Source organism: Oryzias melastigma, linkage group LG15, assembly GCF_002922805.2.
Source record: "Oryzias melastigma strain HK-1 linkage group LG15, ASM292280v2, whole genome shotgun sequence".
Taxonomy (NCBI): domain Eukaryota; kingdom Metazoa; phylum Chordata; class Actinopteri; order Beloniformes; family Adrianichthyidae; genus Oryzias; species Oryzias melastigma.
In genome coordinates, this window is record NC_050526.1 from 9,185,413 (window position 1) to 9,196,773 (window position 11,361).

General features: G+C 39.5%; 1 protein-coding gene across 2 annotated transcripts; it reads left to right on the plus strand.

The window, feature by feature from the left end:
- The first annotated feature begins 298 nt into the window (after positions 1-298).
- Positions 299-11,310, plus strand: LOC112162293 (NLR family CARD domain-containing protein 3). 2 transcript variants are annotated; one of them, XM_024298086.2, is made up of 10 exons: positions 299-734; positions 917-979; positions 1,393-1,506; positions 3,602-3,721; positions 4,825-4,895; positions 4,985-6,773; positions 7,368-7,541; positions 8,188-8,361; positions 8,605-8,757; positions 9,069-11,310. In XM_024298086.2, exons 2-10 carry the CDS (start codon positions 924-926, stop codon positions 9,094-9,096), a joined length of 2,679 nt encoding a protein of 892 aa, XP_024153854.1. In that variant the 5' UTR covers positions 299-734; positions 917-923; the 3' UTR covers positions 9,097-11,310. The 2 variants fall into 2 exon arrangements, with proteins under 2 accessions (XP_024153854.1, XP_024153856.1); XM_024298088.2 differs by having other exon boundaries at positions 300-734; positions 4,988-6,773.
- Positions 11,311-11,361: the final 51 nt, after the last annotated feature.

Sequence of the window (11,361 nt, forward strand, 5' to 3'; positions counted from 1 at the left end):
TGATCTTGACTAAGTAGATGAAACAGGTCATGTTGAGTTAGAAACGTTGAGGTTTGATCTTATGAAAATACGTCTTCGGGGTCTTTGCAGATCCTGACTTTCCAGAATGTGGTTAAACCAGAACTGGAAATGATGGCATTAAAGAAGAAAGTTATTTATAGGTACTTCCTGAATAAACAAAAGGGCCTATTAGGGTTTCAAAGGTGAAAGCACAAAGACTTTGTTTAATCTGTGATTGTCTTCACCAGGAGAAGGTCACCTGTAGCGTTTGTTTGGCTCCTCAGCCTTTTGCTGTAACCTTGTTGTGTTTTTGTCCCTCAGATCGTGTTTACTTTTATGAAGGGAGATATTATTCAGTTTTGGTTTTTATTTATTCATTTTGTGCTCAGTACTTCATTCTGTTTTTGTAACGTATTTTAAAAACTGAAAATGTATTGATTTTATTGTGATCATTCTTTACTAACTGCTGTGGTAATAAAAGGTGACTGATGTTTGCTTTGGATTACTCGGAACAGGTTGGAGCAGTTTATGGTGGAGAGGAGTATTAAGACGGCCTTGATTTGTGACAAGTCTGTCTGTGATTGGTTGGCTGGTGTGTTTACCGGAGGCCGAGCTGTTTCCTTGTTGTTGTGTAAGAAAAAGGGGGCGGAGCTGTTCATGTAGTTCTCACACTGACTTTTCAGAGTCCAAACAAGGACAGGAGCCTGGACTTTCTTCACCAACAACAGTCAAAGGTAAAGTCGGTCTCACCGTTTTTCTACTTCTGCTCTAACAATATCTGAAACAAGATACTTCACAGTGTCACAGAGATGTGCATGTACCTGTGTGTTTGTGTTGAATTTCTTGCTGAGTCATGATGAGACGGCTCTTCCTGATGCTGTTGTTCTTACTGTCAGTGCCGCTCTTCCTCTTTCAGAGCGAACATGAACGGGTTTGAACCTCCAGACTTCACTCCTGAATCAGGACCTTCAGACCCAAAGTAAGCGCCTGTTCCTCTCATAACCTGATCTGAAGGGAACCCAAATGACAGGATGAGGTGGCATGATGTTCTCGTTAGGTTATGACACATCAGTGTTTCACTGCAGTGAAGTAACTAAAGGCTAACATTTAGAGAGTTATAGAGTCTTACAGGAACAGGATTACTGCATCCAACAGTTTTTAGTTTGTATTCTACAATTTCCTGATATAAATCTTCTATGCCACTTCCTGTTTATCCTGTCCTTCAAAGACTTGTTTGTTTTGTTTGTTGTGGTTGAGCAGTTGAGTTTGGCGATAAATAATAATGCTCCTCCCTGCTGTGAGTCTGGATTAAAATGACCTCTGGATCAGGTATTTCTGCTTGGTCCACTGCAGTTCCTTCAGAGCGCTGATGCTGTGTTGATGTGTTTGCAGACATCAGGTGCTCAGACAGAACATGTGGTCTCCTGGATCCAGCTGTTTGTCCATGATGAGCGACTTGTCCAAACCAGAACCTCCAGATTTCAGCATTGAACCTGGACCCTCACAGTAAGAACCTGTTTCTCCTGTCTCTAAAGAAAAACACCATTATTTTAGCAGGATGCAAAAGGACTGGATTTACATTTTTGTGGTCAGATGTTCAACAGCCATTTTCTACTTTGGCATACCAACTGAACAAGAGAAACTCAAGAGAGTCATCAGTGTTGCTTTAGGTTCAAGAACACATCCTGGACATGAGTTTACTAGAATTTTTTTCTTTATTTTGTGTCTTTACATTTACATTTTTTTTACATATAGATGTTTTTTGTAGTCCTTTGCCTCCATGGTGTCCACTAGAGTGACCTATTGAAATATGAACATTTGAATTCCCATAACCATGGTTCTATTTGCAGTTTCGTTTCACTTTCTCCATCAAGACTGTAGTCAACAATGAGAGTAATGTCACAGATCTCCATTCCTTCGATTTTTTACCACCAGTTTCTTCTGCAGAAACCTGTCCTGTACCACCAGAACAACACTTTGCAGCAGCAGCTCAAAGAAAAGCAGTCTAAATCTCATCTTGCATTCAAGAAGGCCACTTGGACTCTGATACAGCATTAGATGGACATCACTAAAGGAAACAGAAAGACAGACATGAAATACATGTTTTTAATAAATCAGCAAAAACAAGTGCGACTAAATTTGAGACCACAATAGCATGAAGTAGTGAGTTTGTCCAAAACTGCTGAATTAACTACAAACTGAAGTCAAATGTAAACTAAAATCAAGATTTCAAAAGAAAATACCAAAGCTACACTTTTGGTTTCTGTATCTCTGTGTATAAGCTTCTCCGTCTGAAAAATAAATACAAATACTAAATGTTTTATCCAATGGGAATGAATCAACCTTAGATGTTAGAACCTTTTTTGGTCTAGGGGAAGATCGAGGAGCATAGCACAAAACTAAACTAAGAAAAATCTATTTAAACAAACACCAGAAGATTGTCTTCTTAAAAAGCTAAATTTATTTACGAGAAAACAAACAATAATAACTGAAAGGTGAAGCAGAAGGCTTGAACCAAGAGTTAACCAAGGCCAAAACAACAAACAAAAACCCCACCTAACTGAAATCCAGGAAGCTTACCTGCAAAAGAAAAGGAAAACAATGACCAGCACCAACCTCCCTGGACTGACACAAACAGGAGAATTAGGGTTTATGTTACGCTTCTGTATAGGGGATTGAGGAGCATAACATAAAAGTTAAGGAAAATGTGTAAAAACAACACCAAAAGATTGTCTCCAATAAAAACATAAGAAATGTATTTACAAGAAAACGATGAAGGACAAAATAAACATAACTGGAATGTGAAGCAAAAGGCTTCAGGGTGAACAAAGGCCAAAACAACAAAGAAAAAACTCCACCTACATTGGAAAGGGGCGGGGCCCATTTCAAGAAACAGGTTTTGTTGAAACTCTGAGTTAGTGGTCTCAGAAACGCAGGTAACTTAAACCTGTGTAAGTGGGTTAAACAAAACCCGTTTAACGAAGCTGAACTCAGAATCAATCACTATGGTAACTGAGTCTGTGAACGTAACCTGGTCTGGAGCAGGTTTCCTCCAGGAAACTTAGAGTTCCCTGCAGTCTCCGCCCCTTCTTAAAGTGAGGAATGTTCAAATAGGACTTAGTCATATTTTGAGAGCATTCTCATTAGACACTGCACGTTATTATGCTAAATAAAATGTATTGTGCTAAAAAAAATAAGTGATAATTATATAATTCTTGAGAATTAAAATGTAAAGATATGTATTTTAACATATTTCAGGCAGCTACAGTGTTTCTTTTTTGCTTGCAGTGATATTTGTGTGTCGGGGGTGTTTATGAAAAATGGTCATTCATGCATTTATGGAGATTACTTGTTAAATTATTGACAGATTCTGACTCTGACCGAAATAGGGTACACAGAAACACAGAACATAATAATAATAATAATAATAAACCAAGTAGGGCCACAGTCCTAACACTAGAAAATACAATGTTCACCATCCTGGCATGTTTGCTCTCCTGTCTGTTGTGAGTGTTCTTGTCATGAAATGAGAGGTGCTCAGAGAAAACTCTCCATGTTTTAAAAACATAACCTACTGTTGTGATCTTATCTGTGTTTGTAGAAGTCAACAGCTGAGAAAAACAGACCATTCTTCAGTGTCCAGCAGCCTGTCTCTGAGGAGCAACCTGTCCAAACCTCAACCTCCAAATTTCAGTTCTGAACCTGCAGCGTCAGACACAGAGTAAGAGAAAGTTTTTGCCCCCAAACCCAGTAGAGCAGCAGATAATGATGGATGAATCCTTCATCTTTCCATCTTTTGCATCACAAAAGGTTCAACATTTAAAATGTAAACAAAAGGAAATAAAAATTACTAACTTTACTTTTAGTGTCAAAGTGAACCATTTCACTGTTATTTCAGGTAGTTATATTGACGAGTATTCTTGTTTGAAGAAAATTTGTCTTGTTTTTATTCCTGCAAAAAAAAATAATGAAAAGAAAGTTTTTCAATACTAAAGGAATCTTAGTTTATGATAAAACAACTCTAAGTAACTAGAATTTTTTTCTTTAAATCAGAAATCCTGGTTATATATATATATATATATTTCATTTTGGAAGGATTGTATGCTAAATTAAAGAAAATGTGCCATTGGGGTAAGAATTTATGACTTATATCCATAGACAAATTATTTCACTGGACATATCAATTGATGTCATTCATAGAAAATGTCTTACCACCAATTATCGCAAAATCAAGCCAAATCCGTCACCATGGCTTCCCGATCCTCTGCTGCCATTTTGTAACCCGTTGACAGTGGCTGGTCCGAGTCGGTCTGAGTCATGTTTTTAGAGTTACTACTGTCACCAATCATGAGTGAACTTGTTGGAAGTCCACATCCCTTCCATTAAAAGCAGCTTGGGAGAATCTGTCAATCAGACGTTGGAGGTGGGGCCAGCAGACACCACATGCTTTAACTGAGGCGTCTGATTGGTCAGTTTATAACTTGAAAAATCTGCAATAAAGAAAAACTGTCTTTTAAAAATGTGTATTAGAAAGAAGTCGTTAAGACGAATGTATCAGAACAACAATGGCTATTCGGATAAATAAAATAAGTATTTTTTTAACAAAAGTCTATGGAATTTAACTTCTTAGGACCCGCAGGTACTTCCTATTTGGAACATGAGGGGAGGGGTTGATATGTCCGGTGTTTATAGAGTCGATGCTTTTATCTAAGGAGCCTGTACTGACCATACTCCAGTCTGAGGTCATTAGATCATTGAGGATTTTTGCAGCGCTGTGATGCTGTGATGTTATTATGTTTACATTCTCTTTATTCATGTCTACAGAAAAAGTCTTGAAAAGATTAGACAATCTGGAGCTGAACTGCAAACAGTCACTCAGGGCAGAACTGATCAATGTAAGTCTGAAGATCTGGGCACCTTTCTGAAAACATCTTCTGTTCTTTCTGTTTTAGTACAAAAAAGGTTAATTTTTTTTCTCTTTTAGCAGATTTTGAACTGCAGGAGCTTTTGAAAGAGCATAAAATCAATTTAGGCAGCCAAAGCAGACATACATCCCAAGGAACTGATGAAACAGGAAGTGGAATACCCCTGAACAGGATCTACACTGAGCTCTACATCACAGAGGGATGGAGTGAAGATGTCATCAACCAACATGAGGTGAGGCAGCTGGAAACAGTCTCAAAGATCAGCACCCACCATGACACTTTAATCAAGTGTCACGAGATCTTCAGAGCCTTTTCTGACCAACATGGAATCATCAGAGTGGTGCTGACAAATGGCGTCGCAGGCATTGGAAAAACCTTCTCAGTGCAGAAGTTCACTCTGGACTGGGCCGAGGGCTTGGAGAACCAAGACATCAGTGCTGTGGTTCCTCTTTCATTCAGAGAGCTGAACTTGATCAGAGATGAGCAGCACAGTCTCCTTACCCTCATTCAAGTTTTCCATCCAATATTCCAGAGGATTCCTGCTGAGCAGCTGGCTACCTGTAAACTACTGTTTATCTTTGATGGTTTGGATGAAAGCAGGCTTTCTCTTGACTTCAGCAACAGTCAGGTGGTGTCTGATGTAACACAGAGGTCGTCAGTCAATGCACTGCTGACAAACCTCATCCTGGGACATTTGCTTCCGTCAGCCCTTGTCTGGATAACGTCCAGACCTGCAGCTGCCAACAAAGTCCCTCCAGCATCTGTTGACAGGCTTACAGAAGTACGAGGCTTCAATGACTCCCAGAAAGAGGAATACTTCAGGAAGAGGTTTGAAGATGAAAGAGTGTCAAGCACCATCATATCTTACATCAAGAGCTCCAGGACCCTTCACATTATGTGTACAGTACCCATCTTCTGCTGGATTTCTGCTGTGGTTCTGGAGTACATGAAGACCACAGAGCAGAGAGGAGAGCTGCCCAAGACCCTGACTGACATGTACTCACACTTCCTGATGGTTCAGACACTGAGCAAGAGGAAAAAGTACCAGCAGAGACATGAAACAAGTTTGCAAGAGCTGACAGAGGCTGACAGAGACATCCTGCTGAAGCTGGGGAAGCTGGCCTTTCTACATCTAGATAAAGGAAACATCATGCTCTACCAAGAAGATCTGGAGCAGTGTGGTCTGGACGTCACTGAGGTCTCTGTGTACTCGGGAGTTTGTACAGAGATCTTTAAACGAGAGAATGGGATCTTCCAGAAACCAATCTACAGCTTTGTTCATCTAAGTGTTCAGGAATTTCTTGCTGCAGTCTACGTGTTCTATTGTTACACCAACAAAAACACTGATGCTGGAAACTTCCTGAAAGGTCAAATGTGCAGTTCATCTCTGGAGGTGTTTTTGAGCAGAGCCATGGAGAAATCCCTGCAGAGTAAAACTGGCCATCTAGACCTGTTTGTACGCTTCCTTCATGGCCTCTCTGTGGAGTCCAATCAGAGACTCTTAGGAAGCCTTCTGGGTCAGACAGAGAACAGTCCGGAAACCGTCCAGTCAGTCGTAAGCAACCTGAAGAAGATGAGCATTGGCGAGATGTGTCCTGACAGAAGCATTAACATTTTCCACTGTCTGATGGAGATGAAGGACACAACAGTTCATCAGGAGATCAAAGAGTTCCTGAAGTTGGAAAACAGATCTGACCGGAGACTCTCAGAGATCCACTGCTCAGCTCTGGCCTACATGCTGCAGATATCAGAGGAAGTTCAGCTCAACTTGGATCTCAACAAGTTCAACACAACAGATGCAGGTCGACTAAGACTGATCCCAGCCATTAGGAACTGCAGAAAGTTCAGGTGAGCCTTTTACAGTTTTTAAGATGTATTTGTGGCATTTCTCTTCTGAAAGATAACAAATGTAATAAGAAATGATTTCGCTTTTGCTTTTCCGAGTATTTCTCCTTTTAAATTTCTGTCACTCAAACTGTCACAGACAGACATGACATACATTTATATAGAGCTATTCTACCTTCTTAAAAGGCCCAAAGAGATTTACAGTCACATTACCATTCACCCATGCTGCCAAATACTTGGCACCAACCTTAAACCACCAGGAGCAAAGGGAGGTTTAGTGTCTTTAGTGTGGACACTGCGACACATGGGCAGGCAGGGCGGGAACCAAACCTGCGATCTTCCGACCAGCGGTTGACCACTCTACCTCTACATCGTGGATGCCGTGTGCAATTAAGGGATAAACAGAAATGCAATTTTAAGCTTAATTTAAACTGTCCTCCATCATCAGAAAAATGCCACAAGAACATTTTAAAAACACCAAAGACAGGATTTTCATTGAAGTAAACTTTATGTTTAGTTGTTCTTTGACTGTTGTCCACTGTGTGGTGTAAGCCACAATTATAAATCGTTTGGGTGTATTTTATGTTTGCATTACAGAATTTCATGGTGTAAACTCTCAGACAGTCACAGTGAAGTTGTAGCTTCAGCTCTGAAGTCCAACCCGTCCCATCTGAGAAAACTGGACCTGGCCTTGAATAACCTGCAGGACTCGGGAGTGAAGATTCTGTCTGCAGGACTTGAGAGTCCAAACTGTAGACTGGAGAGTCTAACGTAAAACTGTTTGTCATATACAACACATTCCTTAATTATTTATTTACTTATTTATTGGCATAAATTAGTTTCTATGTAGTCATGAAAGTCTTACAAGTCATTTTTCTCACAGGTTTAAGTCAGATTTCAACTCTCATCATTACTATGAGCATTTTTCTTTCTGCAGCAGTCTCACCCATCTATACGTTCCTCCCTGCTCCACATGAGTGTCTTTCATTCACACGTCTATACTACTTTCCTTAGCTCATATTCATTTACCTTCAAGAATTAATCTCTACCTCTCTTAATTTAAACCTCCAGAGATTTCTGTTCAGCCTCATCTTTTAACTGATCCACCACAGGAAACAAGCAGGGATTCCAACCCCATGCCGTCCAGTTCCGCCTCTTCCTAGAACTAATTTGTCATGCCTACAGCACATCTCACTTATAGTTCTTACACATTTGCTGCATCACTGCAACATTTCCTTCTCAAACTTCAAACTTTCTTAGGTCTCACGGCAGTCTCAAAACAATAGTTGAATATGTTCTTTTTCTTGGCATGAAACCACTGTACATACTCTGACTTAGCCATCACTCTTTTTATGCCTTCATTTCCTGTTCTTAATAATAAGTGTGGTTTCTTGTTTCTTTGTTTTGTTGTTTTCAGCTTTGAGACATGCTTTCTGCCACAGCAAAGCTGTGCCACTGTGGTCTCAGCACTGATGTGTAACACATCACATCTGGCAGAACTGGACCTAAGCTGCAACAAGCTGCAGGATTCTGGAGTCGAACAGTTGTGTACATTGCTGAGGAACCCCCACAGCAAACTGAAGAATTTGAGGTCAGTTCATTGGGTTTTGAACTCTTGGGGTTAGGGATGGGATGGCACTAAAGTTAATATGTGAGTCAGGGCAGGTGAGTCAATACTTTTGGTAACATAGTGTATGTACATTGAGTCAAGACCTGCTGAACAAAACTGAATTGTCCCTTGAATAATGAGGATGTAACACGTTGACTGAAAAAGGCACTAATTCAAACAGGCACCAAAGAAAACATTCTTTAAACGGTCTCCATTGGTTTTCAGATTGTCTGGATGCAGTTTGTCAAAAACTAGCTGTGATGCACTGGCCTCAGCTCTAAGGTCCAACCCATCCCATCTGACAAACCTGGACCTGAGATACAACAACCTGCAGGAGGAAGATGTTCAGCAGCTGAGGGATTTAGTGGAAACTCTGAGGTCAGTAAAGGATTGTTTGGAAGCACGGTTTGTTTTAAACATGTTCACTGTAATAGCTTTGACATTAATTACAAACCTGATGTTTTAGAAGTAAAGGGTGCGTTCTGCATCACAAAGTCAAGCATCAATTCTTAGTGACATCTTTAGAGGAAGCTCTGCTGAGGCTGAGAATGTAAAAACACGTGTGAGCTTTGAACATGCTGTGTTCATTCCAACATTTTAATGTAATACCTCACAAGAAAACAGATATATTTTTGTTGAACACCTTCCACTGATGATGTGTTAACATTAATCCAACACCCTCTTTGCAGCTGGCAGTCTCAAGAAGCAGAAGATTAGCCTTTTGTCAGAAGATGTGCTGGAGAACGATGGAAGACTCAGAGAGCGTGGACATAAATTATGACACTACATTCCAAAGCGATCTTTAAACAAATCCACTGTCAAAAAATGTCACATGTACAGTTGATGTGTTACAGCTCCAATCTCTGGGTCTATGGAGAACTGCAGTTTTTCCTTTCATGCACTTTGTCATACATTTTTTCAACTTTTATAATTTACCTAATTTTAAGCCTTTGTATGTTTTTTTTATAGGTGAGATAACTAAAAGGAGGTGATCCAGTTAGGAACAGTGCAAAAAGTAAAAAATATGTATATTTAAATTGACAGAATTATTAATATGCACTATAGAGCATAGTGGATTTTTTGTGCACAGTCAATGAATGGTTTATTTCCTAACTTGTGTCATACACCAAAGTACAAAACCCATGGAGTGAGACAAAGGAGTCACAGATAAGTCTGTCAGCCAGCAAAGGTTTAACTGTTCATATTTACTGTAGAACTTGTTTGTAACACACTACATGTTAGTGACATTAGCATATCTACAATACCAGTAACTCTCAAACTTGTTTGCAACAGGTTTTAAAAAAAAAACAGACTGAAACAGCTAAAACTGAAGTTACTCTGACTCCGCTAACTCCCAATCTTGTTCGTAACACGTAAAAACACACACACACACACACACAGTCCAGCACTGCTACACATTAGCCGCATTAGCATATTCACAAAACACCCAACCAAACATTTTGACAGAACACTGTGTACCTCGAAAGTTCATCATTAGTAAGCACAACCAGAATGATGATGCCACCAAACATAAGGAGTACTATCATTAAAAAAATAAAAAGCTTTAAAGTGTGCCTTATCACATGGAACATACTGTAATTTAGGAAATATCAAAGACTGTTAAGGGAAAAACATGTGTACAGTTAGCAGATCAGCTGGTACAGGTGCTAGCTGCTCATTGGTTAATGTTCAGAACAACGGCCTCACACTCAAATGTCACTTTTTGACTCCCTTTACACTCATTCACAGCTTAGTGAAGCTGGAAATCACAGGCCAAGAGAAGGGATAATCTGCAAACAAAAATAAAAATTTTAGGCTTTCAAAACTGCTAACTCTTAGCTGTGGCGAGAGATGTGTTGTTAATGATGAACTGAATCTGTGACTAAAGGGAACTTCAGCAGAGTACAACTGCTGGTTTTGCTAGTCTGGGTCATGCTCTGTTACAACAAGGATCAAAGGAACCCCCAGTGGCCCCACTGGGTGTTATCAAATGTCCTTTTTCAGAGTCTACTGCCATATTTATGTTAAACCTAGCTACTTTAAAGTGCACAATGATATCAGGCTCTGCTGTTCTCCTCCTCTGTCTGTTCCTTTTTCCTATGTCTAGCATAAAGTACAACACTAGTATAACAAGTTAATGAATTCAAGATATTTTTTCCTCAAAACGCACAATGTTTAAAATGTTATTTGTAAAACCCTACAGGAATCTGATGGTAAACAATGGGAAAAAGAGAACACTGTAACAGAAAATGGTAGAACACTATACATATTTTGTTGGGTTTTGACAAAACTATAAAACACATCTTAGTTTACTAAATAATTTTGTAGCCTTACTGGTTTGTTACAAATGTTAAAGAGTTCTTTATAGACTCATATGTGCCTATATGAAGATATTTGTTGACATGTGTATCATTTATTTATTGAAATCTCACTCCAATCACTTTGATTGGTTGGAATAGCATTCCCAGTGGTCTTTTGATGATGATGATGATGCCACTTTAAAGCAGAATAAAAAAACTGTCATTTTTACCTCTGTAGAGCAGAAGGAGTTCCTCTTGTTTACACTCTCTCCCGCTAGCTTAAAGCCCCTCACAAAAATGGTGCAGAATGTTGGAGCTATCCAGCCATACAGTTTTGATCCAAGTTCCAACTAAGACAAGAAAAACAAAGACGTTCAAGAATGTAATGCTGCCTCTTGGCCAGAACTATCTTGGAAAATAGTTTTTTTTTTTTTAAATCTCAACTGGACCTTCCAGGATAAATAAAGGTTAAATAAAATTAAGGAAATAAAATATTTGTCTTGAAGTAGATGCATCAGAATGGACTGGAGCAGGGAGCTTGTTGGCCTCTCAGTGCATTTTATATGTAACAAATACGTAAGGGATAATACCCGATGAAGTGTGCATTATGAGAAATTAACGCACGACGCGGAGGCCTAAACCGTCCGACGCGAAGCGGAGGACGGTTGCCTCCGTGAAGTGC